Raw genomic sequence first — 25486 nt, 5'->3', positions numbered from 1 at the left:
ATCTGACCCCACCACACTGAGGCCAAACACTAAGGGCATGCAACAGAGCAGCAAGGGAAACAGAGCAATGAAGTCCCCATGAAATACCAAAAATAAACTTTTGGACCAGAGTGTGGCAGCCCATCAAACAACCAGAAAACACTCCTGAAGGTCAACAAACAGACCTTGAACTATTTATAGGCTTTTCATTTTTTCTTGCTGGTTTTGTTGTTGTTGTGTTTTTTTGTTGTTGTTGCTTTGCTGTGCTATGTCTTTTTTTTTTTAGTGCATATTATTATCTCTGCAGGTCTATCTAGATAAGATAGGTGGGATAAAAAATCTTGAGGAGAAAACAATGGGATTGACAGTACCAGTGGGACATGGGGAGGGGGAGGCAGGGGAAAGGAAGTGGGAATTAACAAACACAGGGATAAGGGAATAACAAGTGATCCAAAATCAAGGGTAAGGAGGGTATAAGAGGCCTGGTAGGGCTTGATCAAAGGTAATGTAACTGAGGGGAATTACTGAAAACCAAATGAAGGCTGAACATGATAATGGGACAAGAGTAAAGTAAAGGAAATAGAGGAAAGAACTAGGAGGCAGGGGGTATTTATAGAGATCTAATACAGTCATGTACATAAGTAAATATATTTATATATGATGATGGGTAAATAGATCTATGTGCACATATTTATAGGTTAAGTAAAAAGGCAGTAGATGGGCATTAAACCTCTACTCAAGTACTCCCTCAATGCAAGAACATTTTGTCCTATTAAACTGACATTCCATGATGCACACCTACCTGACACGATCGCTGAAGACAAAGTGGGTACCTAAGCAAATGTGGTGAAGACAGCTGATGGTGCCTGGCTATCAAAATATATAGTATCTGGGGTCTTAAAGACTTGAAGATAAACAAGCGGCCATCTAGCTTGTAACAAAGCCCACATGGAAGAAGCACACCAGTCTGTATGATCATGAGGTATCAATAAGATCTGGTATCAGGCATCAAAGAACAAAAAAGCATATCATTGTGAATGAGGGGGATGGCGGAGTGGAGACCTAACCCTCTCTGTGGGCAACCTAAACCTCTCCTCCCCTTACAGAAGGGTCTCAGGGAGATGAGCCAGTCAGAGTGCAGTGTAGCAGCAATGAAACACACAACTTTCTTTTAGTTCTTTAATGCTTCCGGCACCCCCACCCCCCACTTTCAGGATCCCAATTCTACCTTAGAAGTCTGGCTAAACCAGAGGATGTACACTGGTACAGATAAAAGCTGGAAGCACAGGTAATCCAGAACAGATAACCCCACAGGATCAATAATGAGAGTAACAATACCAGGAAGATAAGAGGAAGGCGGGGTAGAAAGGGGGAACCGATCATAATGATGTACATATAACCCCCTCCTTGGAGGATGGACAACAGAAATGTGGGTGAAGGGAGACATCAAACAGTGTAAGACATGAAAAATAATAATAGCTTATAAAGTATAAAGGGTTCGTGAGGAAGGGAGGTTGGGGAAGGGAGGGGGAAAATGAGGAGCTGATACCAAGGGCTCCAGTAGAAAGAGGGTGTTTTGAGAATGATGATGGCAGCAGATGTACAAATGTGCTCAACACAATGGATGGATGGATTGTGATAAGAGTTGTAAGAGTCCCTGATAAAATGATTAAAAAAAAGAGTTACAGTCTTGGAAATCCCACGAGGGCAGTTCTACCCTGCCCTATAAGGTTGTTAGGCATCAGAATTGATTCGATAGTAGTGAATGAGTACATGGGACATATAGAAACCCACTAGCTCCTCCAACAGAATGCTCTAACTTGATTTCATGCTGTGAGATTCCAAAATAGGTTTTAAAAAACAGTTCCTGAAAGAAAGACAAAACCAAACATCACTGGAGATAAGTCCAAGATAAATTTGTAAATGATCACATTTCTACTGCTCAGAATAAGACTCTTAATTAGTATTATTGTTGTTCTTAAAATGTTAATTGAGCAATAAATGAATGCAGCATAATAAAATTATGGTATAGATTTAACAACTAAATATTCTTAAAGCAAAAAAAAAGGTTTCCTTCCCCAAGATTGACCTATGGACTGCTCCATGTCTGCAGCCTAAGTGGGTTACTAAAATACCAAGCTTTTGCCTATCAGGTCTCTCAATGCATTGTTTGTAGATCCTGGTGTTCAGGCAGCCAGAAGGATCAGCTTCAATGTTGAAAATATTGATGGGCACCTAAGTAGAACAAGACTATGTCAATAATTTTTTACAACTATCTAATTCTGAGAACAGGCTTTCTGGCATTATGAAAACCAAGCCATAAATTAACACACATTTTTGTAACAATTTAATTGAGAATTAAGTGAAAATAATGAATTGGGAGTCTCATTCTACTCTGTTTAATCAATGGGACTGTACAGAATTCTTGGTACTGTGCCGAGATTCATGGGAGAAAGGGTAGGGGAGGAATATACAACCTAATCCTACCCACAAAGTGCTTATATTCTACATCAAACAAAATGGTTAATAATTCCAAAATGTAGTTCAATAAAGATATAGTCAATGGAAATTGTTCTTATTATTTTCTTCTTCCTTATTTAGAAGCAAATGTTATGAAAGCCTTCATTGGTAGGAAGCATGCTTTTGTATGTAAAATGTCCTTCTAAATGTCATAGGCAACTATTTTCTCCATCTTGATAAACATGAAATCTTTGCCCACATGTTGAATTTTTATTATATAGCATTTAATGTTATTAATCACATTTCTAATATTTTAGGTAATTATTTTAATAGGTTTAATAATTCTCTTAATACTATAATAGATCACAAGTAGACAGGGTATTAAAGTCCTTAAATATAAGGCATAAGTCTCTAAACATTTGTCTGAGTAAATAGGATTATAAAGTAGTAATTTAAAAAAATGGCTTGGACATTCATGTTTTTGATGAAAATTCTATTTATTTTCACAAGTCATTGCTAACATTTGAACTTCATATTTTTTTTCCAACGTAACAAAACAAAACACACTGCTGTTCAATGGATTCCACCTCTGGGTGACCTCATGTGCCACAGTAGAGTAGAACAGTTCCACGAAGTATGTCTTCTTGGCTGAAAGATTTACGGAAATCGAGCGCTACATCGCTAGGCCTTGATTCCACAGCTCTCGCCACAAGGTGGGTTGTGGGTTCAAGCCAACCTGTAGATGATCATCACATGCAAACCACTTGCTGCACCCCAGGACCGAGGTTTTCAAGGCTATCCAGAATTTGATCATTACGGTGTGATGTGCAAGTATTTGGCAATCTTTTTTAAGAATTAGACATGATCCATTGATTTATTTTCAGCTTGGTATGAATTTTTGGAATATTGTAACCAAGCAAATCAATAGTTAAAAATACTCATTATGATATTCAATAGTCAATCTCATTTTGCCACAGTTACTCTTATGCTGTACTTTATAAGAGAATGATTCACTGGGTTCACTAAAAATATAACGACTTCCTTAAATTTTTCCAACAGTGAAACATGTACCCAAACCCCTCATGGTGAGCTGGTCGAAAGGAAGGAATCACCCCCCATATCAATGACGAATTTCAGAGGGGTAACTAATGCAGCCGATAGCCAGGCCCGCCATGCCACACAGCGAAGGCCAGCATTACAAAGGGGCGTTTTCCTCTGCAAGCAATTGCTCGCTGATCACGTAGGTTTCTGACAGGCTTCTCTCTCCACATATGTAGGATGCACGAGAAACGAGCAACGTCTGGTTTTGAGTTTTCAGAAAAGCTTCCCTCCGTCCAAGGAAGTGACTACCTTTTCACTTCACACTGAAAAGGGTGTGAAGGAGGCGCCACAGAGAAAGGCTCTGAGGTGCGTGCTGCAGGACAGCAAGGGGAGTGCTCTGGAAGCGGGCAGGAAATGCCCTGTGGAGGCTCCAGGCTGGGGGAGAGTTGCCTTGGGAATATTTGAAAGTGCTATCAAAATAAGAAAGATGGTTATTCTAATGTGGATTTATTTTCTTTGCATGCAGGCTTATTCATGATTAAGTTACAAATAAAATGTGATTTGAGTTGTAACTTCAAATAAGAATTGCCAAAGGTAGTGTGAGGAAAAGATGTCAAAGAGTTCATTTAAACCCTTTCCGTTATCAAAAATGTCACCTCTATTCTTACTCACCAACTATATCTATTTCCACTTCCCACCGCTACCATTGAGCTCATGCTCGTTTTGTATATATGATTTTCCCTATTCTTTAAAATATTCTCAAATAATGTAAAGGATGATAAAGCCTTTGAAAAAGACAGGAAGTGTACACTGAAATCCCACTGAGTGTCAGCAAGATCTGTATTGATCATTCTGCAATGATGCTTGATTTCCCTCAGAAGTTTGCTAGCAGTTTATTGTAATCTAGAGCAGTGGTTCTCAGCCATCCTAATGCCCCGACCCTTTCATACAGTTCATGTTGTGGTGACCCCCCCAACCATAAAATTATTTTTGTTGCTACTTCATAACTGTAATTTTGCTACTGTTATGAATCGGGAGACCTCTGTGAAAGGGTCGTTCACTCCCCAAAGGGGTCGCGACCCACAGGTTGAGAACCGCTGACCTAAATAAAAATAAGATGAATAGCAAATGGCTGCTACTTAACTCTAGTACATGAAGTTCCCTTACATCTCACCTCCTTTATTTGTGACTGTTCTTCCATTCTGTGGGGACATGAGGTTTCTCCAGTCAGAATTTATGACTGTTTTTCCTTCAGCCCCCTAACCAACCCCATCTGGGTGCCTTCTCCTTAGGATGCAGAATACACCATGATGGCTCCCTTTTCTTGTTAAAATACTTTCGGATGCCTCACTAAAATGTTTGTGAAGCATTGCATCTAGTTGAGTTAGCAACTATTCTGAAAACACGCTGCCCAGGCATCCTGGGAAACGCACAGGTGCCCTTGAGGAAGCCGGTGTTCCAGAGGCCCCTGGGGTCTGCCACAAGCAGTGTGCCTTCGAACCCCCCACGGCAGCACCCCGGATGCTGGCTCTGGAGGGTGCTGTGAACAAGGAGTTTCTGGATTTTCTATCGTCTCCCCTCTGATTCTCACGACAAGGTCGCTACTTCTAGGGAAAACGGCATATTGTTTCATTCAAACACCGAACTCCAGGTTTAACAGGTACGCAGGCAAAATAAACTACCCTATCACAATATCGAATTGGGTGCCTGCTTAACGCAATTATTTACACGACACAAGAACTCCAAGCACAGAAACATTTACAAATGTAAAACTCCCACTCTGAGGATGATTCTTATACTTTGCAGCTGCAAGTTTAGTTCTTGGAAAGTGGTTCGGATGAATTCTTTACCCATCTGACCCCGAGTTCACCGTGTAAAACCTTCCTCAGGTTACTGTGCTGGTGCGGTAGCAAATCTCCTGGGGAAGCGTCTGTGCGTTAGTGTAAGGGATGTACAAAACAGAATCCAGAGTATGCAGATAAAGGATACCTTTCTTTAAATTAAATAGAAAACGACGTGGCCACAGCTCCAGGAAGTGCATCCAGGTCCCTGTGATGCCTTCTGTTTCGCTTCTTCTTCATTTCCTGCATGTGCTTCCACTTGGGACCGCCCTTGCTCCGCTGTCTCCGCTTCTCCCGGTGCCACATCTGTTCGCAGTACTGGTCGAGGCTGAAGTTCGGGCTGCTAAGGATTTGGATGTAGTCTTTGTATCTCAACCGTGACTCAGCCAACAGATCCTTGACCTGCCCCTCCTCATTCTCTGCCCTGTGGGTATTTTCCATCTGTTCATTCTCAATGACATTCAAAGTCAGCTTCGCGATGGTGTGGATGAAAGTGTGCTCCTGGGCTTTGCAGTAATACATCCCAGAGTCCTTCTTCTGCAGACTGCGAATCAATAGCCCATACTCGGTTTTGATGATCCTTTCATCGGGTTTCAACTACAGAATTGGGAAAAGGAGGGCGATAAGTTAAAAACAGAAAAGGCTGTGCGCAAATGAAAACATGAAACATAGTTTTACTTCGATGAATCTAAAATATATCTCCGCCTGTGTCATTGAGCACAATATTGCCAGGCAGAGCCAAATTGGATGAAAAAACATTCAACAACAGCCCCCACCCTGTGTCCTGAGTTATTCACATTTGCACCGTATTCAGTTTACCTCAACTCTGGAGATAAAGGTAGTTTTTCTCCCATTCTATCGATAGGAATGAAAAGCTGTGAAATTAGCAATGGGACTAAAAACGGATTTCCCTTATAAAAAAGGGGAGCCACTAATGTTGTACTACCTTCCACAAGTTCATATTTGAACTTCAGAGCCAACTGCAGCAATTGCTGTCAAACGCTGTGTGAGAAAGGACGGCTCATGCCTGGTACCACTTGCAGTGTGGACCAGAACAACAAATTCAAATGGGATGTCTTCTGCTTCTAGAGGTCACAAACAAGTGATCCAAAGAGCATATGGAAGCTGTAACTGGCGACTTTTACAAAAAGTCAAGTGTTAAGGCCTGGACATTGCCTTTTGAACATTGGCGCGGTAACTCAGTAAGACCACAGTCGGAAGACTTGCAACATTTAAAGCTGAATTTCCCTTTTTGGCTATGGATTGAATTCTGTTACTGTGTGCATATTTGACACTTGAGACTCCATCATCTGGGGAATGATTTGCCATATCTTGGTATACTATACCACGGGAACAGGCTTTCAAGTGTGAGAAAACACACTGAACAAAACAGAACCTCCCTTGAAATGGGGCATTATTCTGCTCTTTGAAGCAGTATTCCTCCAAAGCAGCGCATCCATTCAGCCTGCGTGGCTCACAGTCTGCCATGCACAGTGAGCTTATCTCCAATAAAGCTGGGCGCATGTTTTCAGACACAAGAGTCCTGTTGAATGTGGAGTATTGTGGAGTGGCTCCGCGTTAAGTGGAATCACAACAACCACAACAAAGACGTCTGGAAGGTTTCCCAGTTTACACATCTGCCCCTGTACTGTAGACTCTGAGTGGATGGAAATCAGGGAGGCATAAAACCGGCTAAATTAAATTTATTCACAGTGGGTGGACTCTACTCTGCATGATTGTGTGAAAAATATGTAGGCAAAATGCCTCACATTCTGGAAATATGAGAAAAGGACAAGAAACGGCTCTGGCTAGCAGCCCAGTTCATAACAAGGATATGGCAAGGCACCCTCTGTGCCAGAGAAGTGCAGCTGGTGGGGAATCCTGCGAGGCCACAGGCAGATCCGAGCGCAGGTCCCTGGTTAGTTCACGAGGCTGGAGGGTCCCCAGGCCTGCCTGTGCTCTGCACTGCGGCCACACCTCAGAGTTTCATCAGTGCTTTTTGTTCCCTGCCTTTGCTCTTTTGGTGCATTGGATGTGCGTGACTTTTAGTGGCTATCCTTCCGAGCCCCAGACATCTTTACATGCCACACGACTACAGCCTAACCTGGGATCCATAATTCATGTACTTTCTCAAAAGCCACTGGAGTTTCACACTTAAAACAAATCTGAATGACGATGTGTGTGGTGTGTCTTTTATTCTTTAGATAATTCCTTAGTAAGGTTTGTAAATTTTATAAAAGCCTTGGGTCGCAGAACATCTGCTCCACTGCCAAGTCTTGATCTGTATCCTCTGTGTCCTGTGAGGACTCATTGACATTCCCCGATTAGACTTCCAGTTATAGAGTTGGTGGCGTAGCATATGCTGTATTTAGGGGGGGATTCAAACAGAGCTTTTTAAAGGTTCACAAGTGTGAAATATTAGTAGCCCCATTCAAGGCTAGGTCATGTTTAAGTGAGAGGTCATGTTCCAAAGCCATTCTTTCTGTAATCCCTTGCCAGGAAATGGCCTGACAGCCAAGGTGCTCCCTTCACTTATCTGTAGATCTCACTTCTCTAGCACTCTCTGGCTCATTGTACACGGCACTGAACGTGGCTTTCAGAGGTGGCCATTGCTCTCACGTGACACTTTTTTACTGTTCCTTTCATCTTCTAATGGAAAGAAATAATGGCTTGGAGTCCCCACATATGGTGCGACACTTTCTTTTGCTCTGGTTGTAGGCTGCTTGTGTCGTTTCACCGGGGCATGTCCAGGCCCCTCTGTCTTTTCCTCGCTAGTTTGGTCTCCAAAGGACTCTTACGTTTCGTAAACACCTGGCATCTTATGACTCAGTCATGGTCCTTCACATTTCGTCCCTTTCCTAATGCGCTTAAACTTGTCCTTTTGTTTGTGACCGACAGACAGAGACCATGTTTCAATCAATGTCACGCTCTTCCAACCAACCACTGGCGTCGTCTTATTGACATTTTATTCTTTCTAAAATTTCAAGAATGTGCCTTAATGCAATTGCATGTCTAATAAGATGCGTTTTGAATTGCTAGAGTTCATATGATTTTGGCAATTTGAAGCTCGCAATCTGTGACCTCGAAATTAAGCCATTGATTACCAGGTGACTTCTTGAGCCTCCTTCTCTGCAGGGCTCTCCTGCCTGGCTGGACGGGGTCGCATTTATGCAGACCATGTCACCACAGTGAAATGTCAGCAAAGGCCATTTGCAAAATGCAGCTCCTCTACAAAGAAATAATGTAATCGCTGTCTCCCAATTTAAACGTATGGAATTTTCTTCACTCTCAAAGTGATAAGTAAAAACTGTCCAGCCTTACAAATTAAAACCATACTTGAAAGTGAGGTCGACTCTCCATTTGCCTAACGTGAGCAAGGAAAATATGTTTGGCATTATTAAATGTAGATATTCAGGGAAAGGTGATTTATTTAAAATGGAAAGCATTACGTGGTAGAGGACAAAGGACACTTAAGTTCCAAGCCGCAGGTAAAGGTCAGGATTTCCTTTTCTGATCATTGCAGCCTAATGCGAATCCCTTTGGCGTTAATCCACCACCAGTTCTTTCATGGCTGAAGCTTTGCGCATATCTGGGACGGGACTAGGGTTTCAAGTCCTTCTCTTCTCTCATAAATGAAATAAATATTACCAGGGAAAAAGAGGATCATCCGAGGAATAAAGATCCCCAGCATGAGGGTAGGAAAGGACGGTAAAGATTGTTTAAACAATTTCTCTACATCTATAAAATATCACTTATCAGTTTTCTTATTTTATTTGAGATCAAAAAATGAAACCTAAGGGAATCACTTGTATACATGTATTTAAATTCCTCAGAGTATATGTATGAGACACAGTACAATTCATTTATTAATATTCAAAGTGAATAATTAATATTTAAAGACATAATTGGAACAAGGAAGATTTATTCACAGATAGGACTGAGGCAGAAGGCATCCTATGTAAAGAAAAATATCAAATATATACATAAGTAACTACTAGATTAATTTAATATACTCAATGAAATGTATATTAAATTATAAATGCATATGAAAGTATCAATGTAAAAATAAAACTATACATACACATCTGGTACGTATATACTTCTATACTTGCAATTTATCAAAATATGCCCCTACGTGCGGCAAACACCATTTGTCTGCCTTCTGTTGGACTGTGGGTACGGCGGTGGCTTCTGTGTAACTATGAAATGAGAAGCTACGTCACTGGTATTTTAAATGCCAGCAGGATGACCCCCAGTGAACACGGTTCAGCAGAGCTTCCAGACAAGGGACAGACTCTGAAGAAGGAATAGACTGCCCACTTCAGAGGAGTTAGCAGTCGGAAACCTTATGCACAACATCAGAACATTGTCAGATAGTAAAGTCAATGATTGGAAGCAGAACACTGTCAACAGAGTGCCGGCAGATGAGCTGTGCTCCAAGTCGGCCCGAAGAAGACCAAGGCAAGTGGGTCAGAACGACTCGGAGGGGAAAGCCTGTGGGAGGACAGCCTTTGGGCCTTCATTTGTTGAAAGGGCACGACTCAAAATGAGAAGAAGCAAGGCAAACAGCTACATAATCGGAATGTGCAAAGTATGATTCTGGGAAAGCTGTAAGTCATTAAAAATAACACAGAAGTCATAACGATCATAAACCCAAGCATCAGTGAACTGAAATGGACTGGCGTTGGCCAGTGTGAGTCAGAACATCACACGGGTTGCTTTGTCAGGGATGGCACAATTGAGTGGAATGACTACACTCATTGTCAAAACAGGATATCTCACCACCTATCTGGAAGTACAACGCTGGTGTGAGAGTATTGAATCTCTACCCATGCACAAGCAAATCCAATCCATACAATATTATCAAAATTTAAGCACCAACCACAACATTTAGTGATGCAGACATTGAAAAATTCTATCAATATCTCAAATCTGAAACTGATCAAACATGCAATCAAGAAGCAATGATAATTATTTGTGATTGAAATGCAAAATTTGTAAACAAAGAGAAAGGATCAGTAGTTAGAAAATATGGTCCCGGTAATAGAAAGAAAGCTGGAGATAACATGATGGAATTTTGCAAGATCAGGACTTTTTCATAGCAAATATATATATCTTTCAACGACGCAGCAACAATACATGTGAAATTCTCCAGATGGAACACACAGAAATCAAGTTATCTACATGTGTGGGAAGAGACTGTGGAGAAGCTCAATATCATCAGCTAAAAGGAGGCCAGTGGCTGCCAGTGGATCAGACTACCCAGGGCTCATATGTCAGTTCAGGTTGAAAGTGAAGAAAATCAAAACATCCGTGAGAGCCAGTGTATGACCTTGAATCTCCCCCAGCTGCATATAAAGAAGATCTCTGAATGAGAACGAGAGAAGGCCTGATGGGCTGTGGCTTCACACCCAGAATATCATCCGTGAATGAAACAAACAAACAAAAAGCTGTAAGAAGACAGGAAAGAAAGAAATGGTCAAAGTGGATGTCAAAAACCATTCTGAAATGGAAACAGTGGTGACTTCCAAGAGACGAAGAGAAAATATCAAAAGGCACCTTGAGAAGACAAAGGAAAATAATATAATAAAATGCGCAAACAAATAGAGTTGGAAAATCACAAAGGAAATGCACACTAAACTTATCTTACACTGAAAGGACTCAAGAAAAAAATTCAAGCCTCGAGTTGCAATGTTAAAAAATTTCACTGCATCCTCAATAATGCAAGCAGCATGAAAAATGATGAAAATAGCACACAGTCACTGCACCAAAAACTGCTTGACCAGCCACCATTTCAGACAGTAGCAAGAACTAATGAGCAAGAACCAATGGTGCTGAAGGAAGACGTTCAAGCTGAACTGAAAGTACTAGCCATTAAATAGGAATTGATGGGATACCAATTAAAATATTTCAAAAAGCTGATGAAGCACTGGAAGCACTCACTCTTCTATGCCAGGAAAGATGGAAGACAGCTACTTGGCCAACTGACTGGAAGGGAGCCATATTTGTGCCCATAACAAAGAAAGGTAGCCCCACAGACTGCACAGATTATGGAACAATATAATTACCATCAGATGCATGTACAATTTTCCTTAAGATCACCCAACAATAATTGTAGCAATACAGTCACAGGGAGCTGACAGAGGTTCAGGTCAGCTCCAGAAGAGGACACAAAGCAAGGGATATCATTACCAAGGTCAGCTGGATCTGACTGAAAGCAGTGGATACCAGAGAGATACTTCCTTGTGTTTTGTTGACTGTGCCAAGGTCTTTGATTGTGTTTCATCGTAACCGATTCTTGAGGAGAATGAGCACACTTCATGTGCTCATGTGGAACATGTACATGGATCAAGAGGCAGTTGTGCAAACAGAACAAGGGATACTGCATAGTTTTAAAATAGGAAAGGTGTGTATCAAGGTTGTATCCCCTTATCCAATTTATGCAATTTGTGTGCTGGGCAAATAATCAGGACCGGAGGAAAACTAATATTAACAATCCATAAAATGCAGATGACACAACTTTGCTTGCTGAGCGCGGAAGATCAAGGATTGCAGTCTTCAGTTCGTATTGCAATTCAATGTCAAGAAGACCAAAATCCTCAAACTGGACCGATAGGTAATAGAGACAAAGTTGAAGTTGTCAAGGATTGTGTCTTGCTTAGATCCATAATCCATGCTCATGGAAGCAACCATCAAGAGATCAAAAGGTGAGTGGCGTTAGGTAAATCTTCTGCACAAGACCTTTTCAGATTGAGAAATCAGGTTCCTTGACCCAAGCCAGGGCATTTTGAATTGTCTCAAATGCATGTGAAAGTTAGACATTGAATAAGGAAGACCAAAGAAGAACCGATGCATTTTCATTTCAGTGCTGGTAATGAGCATTGTAACTGCCACAGGCTATCAAAAGAACAGACGTCTGTCTTAGACGCAGTATAACCAGAATTCTCCTGAGAGGCAAGCATAGTGAGACTTAAGTCTCAGGTACTCTGGACACGTTTTTAGGAGAGAGTAGGCCCCAAAGAAGGACAGAATGCTGTTAAAGCAGAAGGGCAGCACGGAAGCAGTGATCCCTCCACAAGATGAATTGACGCAGTGACTGCAACAGTGGGATCAATATAAACACAATTCTGAGGATATTTCTGGACTGGACGGTGCTTCTTTCTGTTGTACGGAGGGTTTCTATGCCTCGGACGGACTCTACGGTACCTAAGAACAGCGACACGGTGCTGCCAATCAGGGACATAGGGAGTTACCAGTTGATCTGCTAACCCAGTGGCCAGCATTCAAAACCTTCGTCTGCTTCAGGGTAGAAAGATGAGGTTGTTCCGGACTTCATGAAAATTAGTACACATTAATTACTGCATATTGATGGACACCGGCAAGGAAAAAAAGTTCATCTGAACTGAACATTACTTAATTATTTTTAAAAAGATAAAGTCTGGGAGGAAAGGTATGGATTACCATAGCAGAAAATAAAATCACAGCCCAGCGAACAAAAAAGCAGACATGATATTTGAAAATAATTTTTAATACTAATATTAAAAAAAAGAATTATAGTCTCAGAAACCCACCAGCCAGTTTTACCCTGTCTTATAGGGTGGCTGTGAGCCGGAATCAATTCAATTGCAATGAGTGTGGCTTTTGATAGGGGCTTCAAATGTCCAATGACTTCAATCTTCAAACTCCAATCACTGACTCACAAGTAACTACAACTCATAACCTAACCTTGGGTGGCTTGAATCTTTGGGGCTTCGTTAGTACCGTGGAGGAAAAGGCCTGGCAATCTGCTTCCCGTGAGTCAAGAACATCCAATCAAACTCTTCTGGTCCCTAACACATGAGTCACCCTGAGGCGGAATTCCCTGAACAGCCTATGACACAGGGGTCTGTAATGATATATTTGTTCTCTCAGTGGGGAAAAAACTGTAATGATCATCATGGAGAAACAACAGAGATATAATCCAGTAAATTTGTCCGCAAAAAATAGAAAATGCATGATTAGGGATTCAATAAAACTAAGAGTTATAAAATCTGAGAAAAACCTACCGATATTCTGCATTGAATTGCTAATATCTGTATTACAAAGGCTTATAGAAATGATTTTGACACAGCGTTAGTTGTGATAAGCCAGAATGGACTTGAGCCAAGCGATTTGTGTGTGTGTGTGTGTGTGTGTGTGTGTTTTTTGGGGGGGGTGTTACCAATGAGTAAGGAAAGTGAAGAGTTAAGTTAATTTGAAGAAAAGGACATTAACACAATACATTTTTAATATCAAATGATAAAATTTTCTTAAATAATGATATACAATTTTACCTCAGGAGCCTTGAAAAGGTACTACTTCTGTGATTTCAGTGCAAACCAAAGATGGCGTTTAACTTACCAGTACTTATTTGACTTCAAGGAATTTGTCCTAAGAATTTGTTCAATATTTAGAAAAGTAGAAAGAGATTTAGATACAGTTTTAACTCACTGGCAATTTGTATATTTACTTTGATGTTATGAAAATTTGCCTTTATGTTCTCACTTTGAAAAAAATTAATCAACCCCTAATTGCAACCAAGTCCTGAGCACAATCACCTTTGCTTGCTGCATGTGCACTCTAAGTCACGGGACCATTTCACAGTCCTGTGCGCTAGACTAGGATAAACTGCATGCACCTGTCCTGACTTACCCACCAATCTGGTGCAAAGACATACTTATTGCCTAAGGACTGCCTGTGTAAGGAAATCATTGCTATTCTTGCTCCCCTTTTTCTTTGTTTTTTTCAAGCGAAAACATGAATGAAGAGAAATTGAAATAAAGCATGGATGACTGTGCCGGCAAGGTGAAGGTGGGAAGTGAAATAGGAAAATGTGGTATAAAATGGAATCATAAGGGAAAATGAAATTTAAAAGTGAGAAGAGTTGGAATAGACAAACTATTGTTTTTGCTATCCTATTCCTTAGTGACCACGGTTAATCTTTATGTTACTGTATTTTCAAATACCATTATATTATTTTTATGGAGAAAAATGAGCAAAATAAATAAAATAGAAGCACATGAATAGAACACTCTAAGTATTTAAAGATGTTTTACAATATCCTCAACACCCGCTGAGAAAATGCAGACTGGCAAGTAGCATGAGATATTTCCTTCTCTTCTTCATCCAGATCCCCAGAAGCCTGAGGACTGCCGATTACCTCACTAGTTACAGCATAAACGTCATCAATGTCAAGGGCAGCTCTATAAAAGAGGCAGGGGATTACTGACTCATGACCTCCCTACCAACACCCAACTGTGACACCACTCCGTTTGGAAAGGTCCTCCTGCGGGCAGAGAGGAACCTGGTGACAGCCTGGGTGCCGCGGGAGATCCTGGCCTCCCCTGAGGTGGTTTATGAGTGAGGGGGATTCCACATTTTGACCTCCTGGGTAAGGAGCAGAAGGCATCCTGCAGAGAAGAATGTTTCAAATCTAGTCTGCATGTTGCCCTTTTTCCAACTCCGGAAACAGTACTGCATACCCTGGACTCTGTGTGATTCCTATTTACAACAGAAGAAAATAACAGTTGAAATACTGCAACTAAAAGACTTTTAAGTGAAATTAGTAAGTTGACTATTTGTGCTCCATTGGGCATGATGCCCTCACGACTGTATGATATACTGTATGATATACTACACATTCATGTAATGTATAGCCTTTTCAGGAAAATAAAAGATATGGATAGGTAAATCTATACATCTACAACTGAATGGGCAGATTAACCTAAGCAGGGTGCCCACATTAAAAAAAAGTTAGATTAAATCCGTCATGTAGAAAAACTTTATTAAAGAATCACATCTAAATGTAAAGCAACGATCAAACTCGATTAATTAGAATTTCAAAAGTACTCTTCTGTAAAATTTAAGAGTAAAATAATTGCAATGTAACCCAAAGAAAATCTGCATGCTGAAAAATTCAAATGGTATCCAGTATTTCTTGGCCCAAAAGTCATTGCTTTGCTCTGAAAATAAAGCCGTCCGTTCGGCATCAGATAACATGTCCATGCGGATTGTAAAGATAGGAGCCTGTGTGTCAAGTCTCCAGTGTGTCCGTGCGTTGAGCGTGCTGTTAGAATCTACGACGGCACTTAGGACAAAGCACCGGGTCACACTGGGGCAGCTCTGAACTGACTCAAGAGCAGTGAGGAATTATTTTGAACATAATGAAATTATTGCTTTAGTTCTAAATATGTGAAGGGTAACATTGCAAAAAGTTATACTTATAACTCTTTGATGAAAACAATGATATTAACTCCTTAATATTATGTTGGAACTATATCTTTAAGTCAATTGCTTATGATAAATAAGACTTTAGTCTCAACCTAATCGTGTAGACATTCATTTGTTGTAATAATTCTTTGTTGTAAGGGACTGTCCTTTGTATGGTAACGCCAGGAATACGTTCACTCATCCACTCAAAAGTGATAAGCAAAAACATTTAGGGTCCTGCCAAATATCTTCTGGGAGGCAAAATTAGTTGCTGTTGAGAACCATTCTACCTATTCCTCACTCATAACCTATCTCATTATCCAATGTTTCCCATGAATGACAACAGGAAAGAACCTACAATCCAACTCTTCTGCTCATTAATGACAGTTGCAGTCTGACTGGATTGTCGGTTCTTATGGTTGCCCGGGTTTGTGGGAATTCCAGGCATAGAGATAGACCTGGGCATGCTTGGCCAAGGACCACAAATGGGCAACGCTCACCACAAGGTGTCTCAGCGCTCGGTCCCCAATGAGGTCATTGAGGGGATGAACTGGGGCCACCCACCCTGAAAATACAGTGAGGGTAAAAAGCGAATGCACCCTGGTGATGGGGAAGTAGATGGTGCTTGACTCTGGAAAATTGGTAGCCCTCCCCTTTGAGCAGCAGTAAGAGACAAGCCTTCCTGAAGCAAAGTGGAGAATAGGAAGTAATGACAGGTAATCGGAGAGGGATCCAGGGGGAAGTTTACAGTACAGGGGAAGAGGTGGTCAACTTCCATTTTCACATACTGATACATTTTGCATAACAACCTGGTTTTGGGAAGTTAACCACGTCTGTAAGTGAGGTGTGGGTATAAATACTAGTGTTTGATTTTAGTATGCAAGTCTAGTGTTCAGTATTTAGTACTAGCATTAAAGTTTAATATTTAGCATCTGGTCCAACTACATATACTATAGAGAAACTATGTGCTAAAGAAGTTACAACTTGCCAATGACCCCTTAGCAGACAAATCAAACACAAATCAGCATTTTCTGAATGCGTGATAAATGCTCCTCTCTGGCTACGTCTTCTCCCCGATGGAGAACATCTGCAATTTCCTGTGCACATTTTATACATGCGGCACATTTACTTCTGCATTCTTGTATGGATTCTCTACTTTGACTATTTTCCCAGTAACTTTTTAATTTCTTTGGTCTATTTTAGAACTGCCTAGCCCAGGGGAACTCAGGGATATTACCAAAGGATAAAGAACCAGGTAGCAGTTCACGACGTCTATCTTTGATTCTTGCATTCTCTACATTACTCCACAACGTGCTCTTAGCTTAATATTGGAAATTTTAGAACTCCAGACCAAGAATGACTGGTTTCTCTTTGGCATTGAAAAACATACACTCTGCCTAATCAATTTTGTTTCATGTCATTTAAATAATATTAATTTAGGATTTAGCAAACTAAATGTATCACATTAAAATCAGTAATACTCATTTAATCTATATATGTCACAAAAATCTATGATATGCTTCAATCACAGTTATGTGTAGGAAAACTGAAACAGAAAAGCAAAAACAAACCCCCCAAAACCAAAGAGAGTATCTATATTACTTACTCTTTCCTGATTAAATTTTAATTGATAAAATCAAAATAATTTACCCAAGTCATCATTGTTTTTGTTAGGTGCCAATGAGTTGTTTCTGACTCACAAAGCTCCAATGTGCAATAGGACCAAACACTAACTGGTGCCACACCATTCTCGGAGCCCTGGCTACGCCTGAGGCCGTTGTTGCAGCCATTGTGCAAGTCCATTGCTAGAGTGTCTTCCTCTCTATCACGGATCACTGCGTCACAAGCATGATGTCCTCTCCAGAGGCTTCCCGATAACCTGTGCAAAGTGACATGACATCTAGCCACCTGAGCTTCTACAGGTATTCTAGCAATGCTTCATTGAAGACAAACTTATTATTCTGGAAGCTCATGGTATGTCCAATATTGCTGATTAAGATCATAGCTGAAATTCATCAATTCTTCCTCCATCTTCATTATTTATTGGCCAGCTTTGGAAGGCATTTGAGGCTATTGAAAAGATGGCTTGCATTAAGTATGTTAGCTTTGCTTTTTAAAGAGGCCTCTTGCAACAAGCTAGCACATCCCATGGACGTTGATTAATGTCCATTAATCAATGGATCTAAGCAAAATTAAATCTGTGACTTCAGTCTTTTCTCCATTTTGCATGAAACTGCTGGCCTAGTTGTGAGCATTTGTTCTTGTGATATGACGATGTGTTCCTAGTGCAGGTTGCAGTATTCGATCTTCAGCATTAAGTTCATGAAACTATCTTTGCTTTCAGAAGGCAATGTTGTTGATGAGTATTCCTCCAGCCCTGATGTCTCACTTTTCATGTGGGTGACTTCTTGGATTTTTTGTTCAGCAGACAAATCGAATAAATGTAGTGAAAGATACAACCCTGACATAAACATTTATCTATTTTAAACTAAGAGAGTCCCCTTGTTCTGTTCAAGTGGCTGCCTCTTTGTCCATGTACAGGTTCTGCGTGAGCACAAGAAAGTGTTCTGAATTCCCTTTCCATAGTTTGCTATGATCTATGTAGTCGAATGCCTTTGCAAACGGCTAAGCATCTTTCTGGTATTCTCTGCTTTCAGCCAACTGAAATCAGAAATGATCATTTTCATTCCATGCTTTCTTCTGAAGCCAGCTTGAATATTTGACAGTTACCTCTAGATGTACTGCTGAAAAATTTGTTTCTTATTATCTTGAGCAAAATTTTAATTTTGTATGCCATTTATGATGCTGTAAATGATTTCTGTTTCCTTTATGATCACTCTTCTTTGAAATGAGCACAATTATGAATCTCTTTCAGTCAGTTGGCCAGGTACCTGTCTTCAAAATTTCTTGGCAGACAAGTGAGCACTTCTAGCTTTGTATCTATTTTTTAAACATCTCAGTTAGTGTTTCATCAACTGCTGAGACTTATTTTTGAAAACATGCCCTCACAGCAGCTTGATCAATCCTTGCTGATATGCAACCTCCTGAAAGAGCTGGAAGTCTACCGTCTCTTTCTACTATAATGATTCTATGTACGTGTTCTTTCTATATTCTTCAATGCTTCCTCATTCACCATTTTGGTCATCGACTCCTTCAATATGACCATTTAGATTTGAATTTTTCTTCAGTTTTTTTCAACATGATAAATGTCCAGAATGTTTTTTTCCTTTGGTTTTTCAACTCCAAGCCTTTGCACATTTCATTTTAATATTTGTCTTCTGTTCAGGTCTTTTATTTATTCATTTCTTCCTTTCCCTTTCACTCCTCTTTGTTCAGGAAAGCGTTTCAGAGACCATTCTGACATCCATGTGGTTGTTTTTCTTTCTTTCCTATGTTTTTAGTGACATGTGGATTTCTCCACGTATGATGTCCTTGCTGTCATCCCATGATGGATGTGGTTCTAGTCACTAGTGTTCAATGGAGCCAAATTGTTCTTGAGGTTGTCTCTAAATTCTGGTGAGATATATATCTTTAATATAAACCTGCACATGGGCAATTTAATATTTCACGACCTGCCTTAGTCTTATTTTTACTGATGAACTTGAGCTTCTCTGTAATCTCTTTTCATAGTGAGGTCCTTCTATTTAGTTCCCAAATTGCAGTTATAATCATCATTCATTATAAGTATATCTTGAATGTGTGTTTGATCTATTTTGAACTGCAGAATATGGAAAAAGATTTCAACTCTTCATTTTCTGCATTAGAGGGTCTCCTTGTGGGGATATGGATATTATTCTATTACTGATGGTACTACATTTCACCATGGATCTTGAAGCATTTTGTTTGGCCCTAAATGCAATGAATGAATGCCATTACTCCTCAATTTGTCATTCCCAGTACAGACGGCATAGGAATGTCTGATTCAAAATGGCCAGTACCAGCCACCGCAGCCTACTAATGCCTGAGATGTTGACCTTTCTGCATTGTTTTGTTTTTGATGACTTTGATGTTCTATACTTTGTCTGTTCCATGTTCTGATTGTTAAAGAATGTTTGCAGCAGTCTCACCATTTTGAGTCATGCCTGGTAAGCAAATGAAATTCCCTAAAGCTTTATTCCATTTACATCTTTAAGGTCAAATTGGAAGATGCAGCTTTTCCCCTGTCATATGGTGTGTTCCTGCCGGCCTGCGTGGCCCATCTTCTGGTACTTTATCAGACAAAGTGCTGCTGCTGTTCTTATGCCTACAAAGGCCAATTTCGTTACAATTAGATCGTCACGTTCTTTTTCCTAGTCTGTCTTAACAGGACACTGTCCTGAATCCTCTCCATTATGAGTGACCTTGTGGGTATTTGAAATACTAGTGAAATAGATTACAACATAAAAACAACTAGCAGCCCACCAGGGTAGTCAATAAGAATAACTAAGCGATGACTGATGATTCTTCTTTGTGTGATAGGACAAAGGTGGATATCTCTATTTTTTGTTCACTTTAAGTATTATTCAGTTTGTAGTGCAAATAGCAATTAATATTTAGCCAGGATATGTCTGTATGTGCATGTGCAGAAGGAAGATACGTTTTAAAATCATTTTATTGGGGACTTTTACAACTCTTGTTACAAACCATACATCAATTGTATCCGGCATATTCGTACATATATTCCATAGTTATTTTCTAGACATTTACTTTCCATTGAGCCCTTGGGATCAGATCTCTTGTTTTCCTCCCTCCTAACTACCCAATGGCCCTTCATGGTCCCCTGATAGAATGTAAATTGTTAATTATTTTCAAAATCACACCAACCACTCTCTCCCTTCCCTCTGGTTTCCATTGTTCTTCCCCTGGCTCGGTGTGTGTGGTTATGTGCCTTTCATTGCCATAAGCACCCCCCTCCCTCCACACCTTTCTCCCCCTTCCCCCTACCCTTTTGGTATCTCTATTCCTATACCTGTTCTTGGGTTCCACGTGTTGTGAGCTTTATCTCTTTCCTGTACCTACATACATGCTCACTTCTAGTCTAGATTGGGAGGTGGCACTGACGTTGTGATAGTGGGGGCGAGGAGGCCTCCAGGGAACAGAGGTGTATTGTGTGACCCATTAGTGCTCTACTGCACCCTGATTGATGCACCCATCCCTGTGACCCCTCTGTGGGGGAATGTTCCATTGTCCATAGATGGGCTTTGGGTCTTCGCTCTAATCCCCCTCCATTCTCATCAATTTTTTTATTGTTATTTCTTTGTTTATCAGAAAATCACTCCCAAAGACAATGTCTGAGTAATAAACATTTGAAGATGAAAGTTATATATGTTATTAAAATGTACTTCTAATACATGTATATTATTTTTATATTTGTGTTTAGTTGTCTTTTCCTAAACTCGGGACCATCATTGACATTAGTTTCCACATAAACTGATACCTTCCTTTTAACACTCATGACAAGAGCCACCATACGATGCTAAGGAAGGAACAAATTATGTCTCCCAAGCACATTCTATTTAAGCTTTCACACAATTTACTTCAAGGAGCGCATCCTCTGATGGCGATCACTTACCTCCTCTCTGTGCTCATCTCCGGACCGCTGGACATACCACTTAATAGATGCTTGCTGGGATTTAGGTATACATTCCAGAAAGGTTGAATTAAATTCAATACCAAAAATCACCTTTTCATCAGCAGTTTCATGACTAATGCCTGGAAAGCAAACATGGAATAGGAGATTAACCCTGACCTGATTTTAAAAGCAATAGGAAAATAGGCTGATTTAGAACAGATGCCTTGAGGGAAAGAATCATACACATTATTAAAAAGAAAGGAAATTCATGTTATAATATTATAACCTAAGAGTCAAATAGTATCTAATAGATTGTTTTTTTAAACTCTATTACTGCATAGCAATTTTAACTCTTTCATCAGTTGATAAATTTTTTTAAATCACCTCACAAGTTCTAAGTGTGAACATTGAGTCTTTGCAGAGCCAAATGAACTTTTTCCATCTTTTCTTATATATAAAATGTAACTAATTTCAATAATGGTTCTGGAATAGGAACTATCTTCACTTTCAAAGATAAATTCTACTGTGAACTGGCCCATAAAGCTTATTAATAATATTAAGAAACCTTATTGCAAAGAGTAAGTACAGCAGTTCTCCCTGATGAAATTACATAATGATGGTAATAAACCAAATGGCCCCATACTTAGTACGTGGATATTCACTGTATTATCAACACCAACTTCTCATTTCATTCTGGAAGACACTTCAGCCCAACATGCATGGGCTATGAGGTAGTTAATGGATGCCAAAGGAGCAATGTCTCAGACACCTTATTCTCGTAAATCAACTGCACCATCTGAAATACATTCCATTCAGACTAGCCAAAGGCTGGGTCCCATGTGTGATCTAAGATCTGTAGCTCAAATTTGATCAAATAAAAAATGACGGCAGCTCAGCCTGGCCCAAACATGCACTTTTCATCATATATTCAGATGTCTCCATTCTGCAGATGGACCTATTTAGCATTTTAGGCATAAACTAAAGAATAGGGCTTCAGGGACCAAAATGAATCTTGAACCTAAGCACGCAACATTAGCAGCAAAGGGCACGGATGCATTTACATCCTAGAGGCATCTCTTCAAGAGATGCCTGTTGAACTTGTGCTTTCGAAACGATGGTTCAGTTCATCATGCTGACATCATTACAGATCGTCAGTGTAATCTCCACAATGTGTAGATTCCATTTGAAGCCTGTAATATATTCGCTGTATCTGCCAATGCAACGGGTTCTATCTTAGCTTTTCCTAGTTAATAAGTTCCCGAAGGCACACAAAGATCACTGATGCTTATCCTGAAAGAGAAAGACAAGCATCACATCTTCATAAGCCATGGAGTTCATGAACAAAAGCAAGGCGCATTCAGGTTGATCAGTACGTGATTGGGTAGGGACCCAGGAGAAACTCAATTTGACTGACTCAACCACAGGCTTGGCCTATTCAGTAGACAATGAGTTAAATCACCTAGATGACTGCAACTGTGAGTTCATTATCTAAAATCCTTTGTTATCAATAAAAGATAATGATCCTATGACAAAAACTTAACACTTCATCAGTTTGCAGAATAACACCTAGAATTTATTGTTGTGTTTAACTATGCTTATTTCATTTCAGAGTTTCTATTTTTCAATTTAGGAATACACATATGTATATGTTTATATACACATTTATATAATAGTCTATTATTATCTAATTTTGAAAAATATAAGAGATGCATTTATTAGTATTATAAAATAGCAGAAGTAAAATAATCCTGAAAAGAATATTTTAAGCTTCATAATACAATTTAAATTATTTTTTCACATGTTTTCATAAACATATGACAAATCATTGGAGACCAAGATTGTATCTTGTTAACATTGCTAACTACAGCTTATCCACATGTATTATTTTTCATAACTTAAAAGTCATAGCACTTAAAAAATAGAGCAAGAAGAAAAGTAAAATAGGAGGGAAGAAAATAAACATGCTTCACAAATTATTGAAGACTTCTTTAGCTGATAAGGTACAATACACATTCATGTTAGATTACATGCAAGTCCCCACCGATATTCTGAAGTAAGAACTAATGTTTAAATCTTCCCTTCTGTCCATTGTGAATTGAAACTACTCTACCGTCATAACTATGAACAGGTTTAGGTTGTAATTAAGCTTCATAAGCTTTACTTCAGGCCTCACAAGTGATAACCTGCCTCTAGTTTCTCCATTCTCAGTCGCTTATCTACACAGATGTTATTATGTGTACTTCATGTGATATCTTTGCCCACTTAGATCGGACTATGAATTGGATCCTTATAAACTATGGGATAAGCTCAAATTCCACAAAATAACATAGGACCATCACAAATCCAACGCCATCAGGTTAGGAGTTTCTGTTTTCACTTAATGTAATTCCATCTACGGTGTAAAAATTGACATCTTCCTTCAGGCTCAGATCAAATGCGCTTCATCTGACCATCTCTCCTTCACCAGCCCCCCCATCACATGTTAGCGCGTGTCTGCCATGCTGGCCTTGCTTTAGGGTCTCAGGAAAGGTAGTGGTTGCTACAGGTAAGGTTACTGGCCTCGTGACATGCGGATTCCAGTGACCAAGCCAAAGTCAGGCTAGTTAATATCTGATCATGGTATGCACTACAAAAATAGAAAGGCAGATTAAGAAAAACAGTGCAAAAGGGAGAAAAGCCATTTCAGATGTGGTTGTTAGGGAAGACCTCTTTTCAGAAGCACAGGATGTGAAGAAGCGGCTCCCTCGATAGCCACAGGGAAGAGGTCTTCAGGTAGGGAGGAGAGTACATGTAAACAGACCCACCTGAGGGACCAAAAGGGTGCTTTTGAAAAAAACATGGAAGAAAGCCCATGAATGAACTCTGCAGCTGGAATGTGAGGAGATTCCAGAGACTGTTGGTGATCTAATTTATATTTTTGAACAGAGTGCATTGCCCACAAGTGAGAAGCAGCCTGAAGGGGAGTAGGGGGCTCGGAGGCCAGGTGAGAGGCTACGGAAGATGTGCAATGGCATGAAATGGGCTGTCACCCGCAGGGGGGTGAGAGGCAGGAGAGTTGCAACCCTAGAATTTACCATATGAAGAGGTTGAACGAAGGTTATGAACTCATCCCAAGGGTAAAAGGTCACTCCTATGTTGGCCAAAGTAAGTAGGTGCCTGGTGCTATTCATTCATGTGGCCAAGTCAGCAGAACAAAAGGATTTCTTTCTCAGACATAGATTTGGGGAACTGATTAAGCCATTAGGATCAGATCACCGAACAGTTAGTAGATAAGCACGTGTTATAGACTGAATGTGTCCCTCCAAATATATGTGTTGCAAATCCTAATTTTTATGCCTCTGCTTTAAATCCCTCTTGGAAATGTGGTCTTTGTTATGCTAATGAGGAGAAATTAGTGTAAAGTATGTTTGCAAAAACGAATGTCTTTTGAGATATAAAAGACGTTAAGCCAGCAGGTCAGAGAAAGAGATGGAGGAAGACATATGCTAAACTAAGGAAGATCGTCCAGAGCTGAGACCAGGATCTTCTTCCAGAGCCGACAGAAGGAGGACGTTTCCTCTGCAAGCTGATATCCTGAATTTGGACTTCCAGCCTCCTGAGCTGGGAGAACAGAATTTATGTTGGTTAAACTCCCCCAGGTGTCTTATTTCTGTTAGCGATGCACTCAGTGGTGGAAGTCAGCTGGTTTACACCTAATTGTTTTGAGTTTGGTGAACCACTTGTTAAGTGGCGCTTATTCTTAAGGCGGGTGTCTGGGCAGCCTCTCAATGTTGAAAACGTAAATTTACATCCCGTACGCTTTTTTAACCTTCCACTGTACAATGGCCTAGTCTAAGCACCCATAGTAAAGTTCATTCCTTCCGGAGGTCGAAAAATTTTAGACAGAACTATGCTTGTGATGTTTACATTTTCCTTTCCCAAAACTGATTATACTTTTAATGAAATACTCCATTTTCATGTCCTTCTATTTGTTACTGCAGTAAACAAACATACAGCAAACAGAGGGAACGTGTCCAACAATCAGAGGAGGACCAGCGGCCATGCGTTTCAGCTTTGAGTGATATCCCAGATTCCCATGAGATATTGGGTGAATTCTGCAACTTCTGAACATTCTCAAAGAATAAAAAAGAGTGTCAAGGCAATTGCTCTCAGTCCCGCAGAAGCAGAAAAGGACTTTTCAAAGATGAACATAATATGTTCCGAGAAGGGAAGTCGCCTATTTCTAATGCATCCAACACAGTGACGACTGTCTAATCGGCCTGCCTCTAAAAGGAAAGGGATCCCACTCCCACAGCGACAAAGGGTAAGGATAAATCACAGAGCCGAGGATGCTCAGATAAAAGCAAAACACACTGCAAGTGACAACACCAGTCCAGAGTCATCACTG

At 40.1% G+C, this 25486-nt stretch overlaps 1 protein-coding gene across 2 annotated transcripts in view; it reads right to left on the bottom strand.

Annotated features, from left to right (window-relative positions):
• Positions 1-250: 250 nt before the first annotated feature.
• Positions 251-25486, bottom strand: part of SEMA3D (semaphorin 3D) — a 241232-nt gene continuing 215996 nt past the window's right edge. For both annotated transcript variants that reach the window (XM_075558471.1, XM_075558470.1), the window contains exons 17-18: positions 21100-21239; positions 251-5918 (exon numbers count right to left, since the gene is read on the bottom strand). In XM_075558471.1, the coding sequence (XP_075414586.1) occupies positions 5481-5918; positions 21100-21239 (578 nt within the window). In that variant the 3' untranslated portion in view covers positions 251-5480. The remainder of the gene's footprint in view (positions 5919-21099; positions 21240-25486) is intronic.

Source organism: Tenrec ecaudatus, chromosome 9 (genome assembly GCF_050624435.1).
Source record: "Tenrec ecaudatus isolate mTenEca1 chromosome 9, mTenEca1.hap1, whole genome shotgun sequence".
Classification (NCBI taxonomy): Eukaryota; Metazoa; Chordata; class Mammalia; order Afrosoricida; family Tenrecidae; genus Tenrec; species Tenrec ecaudatus.
This window is presented reverse-complemented; position numbering and strand designations above follow the sequence as displayed.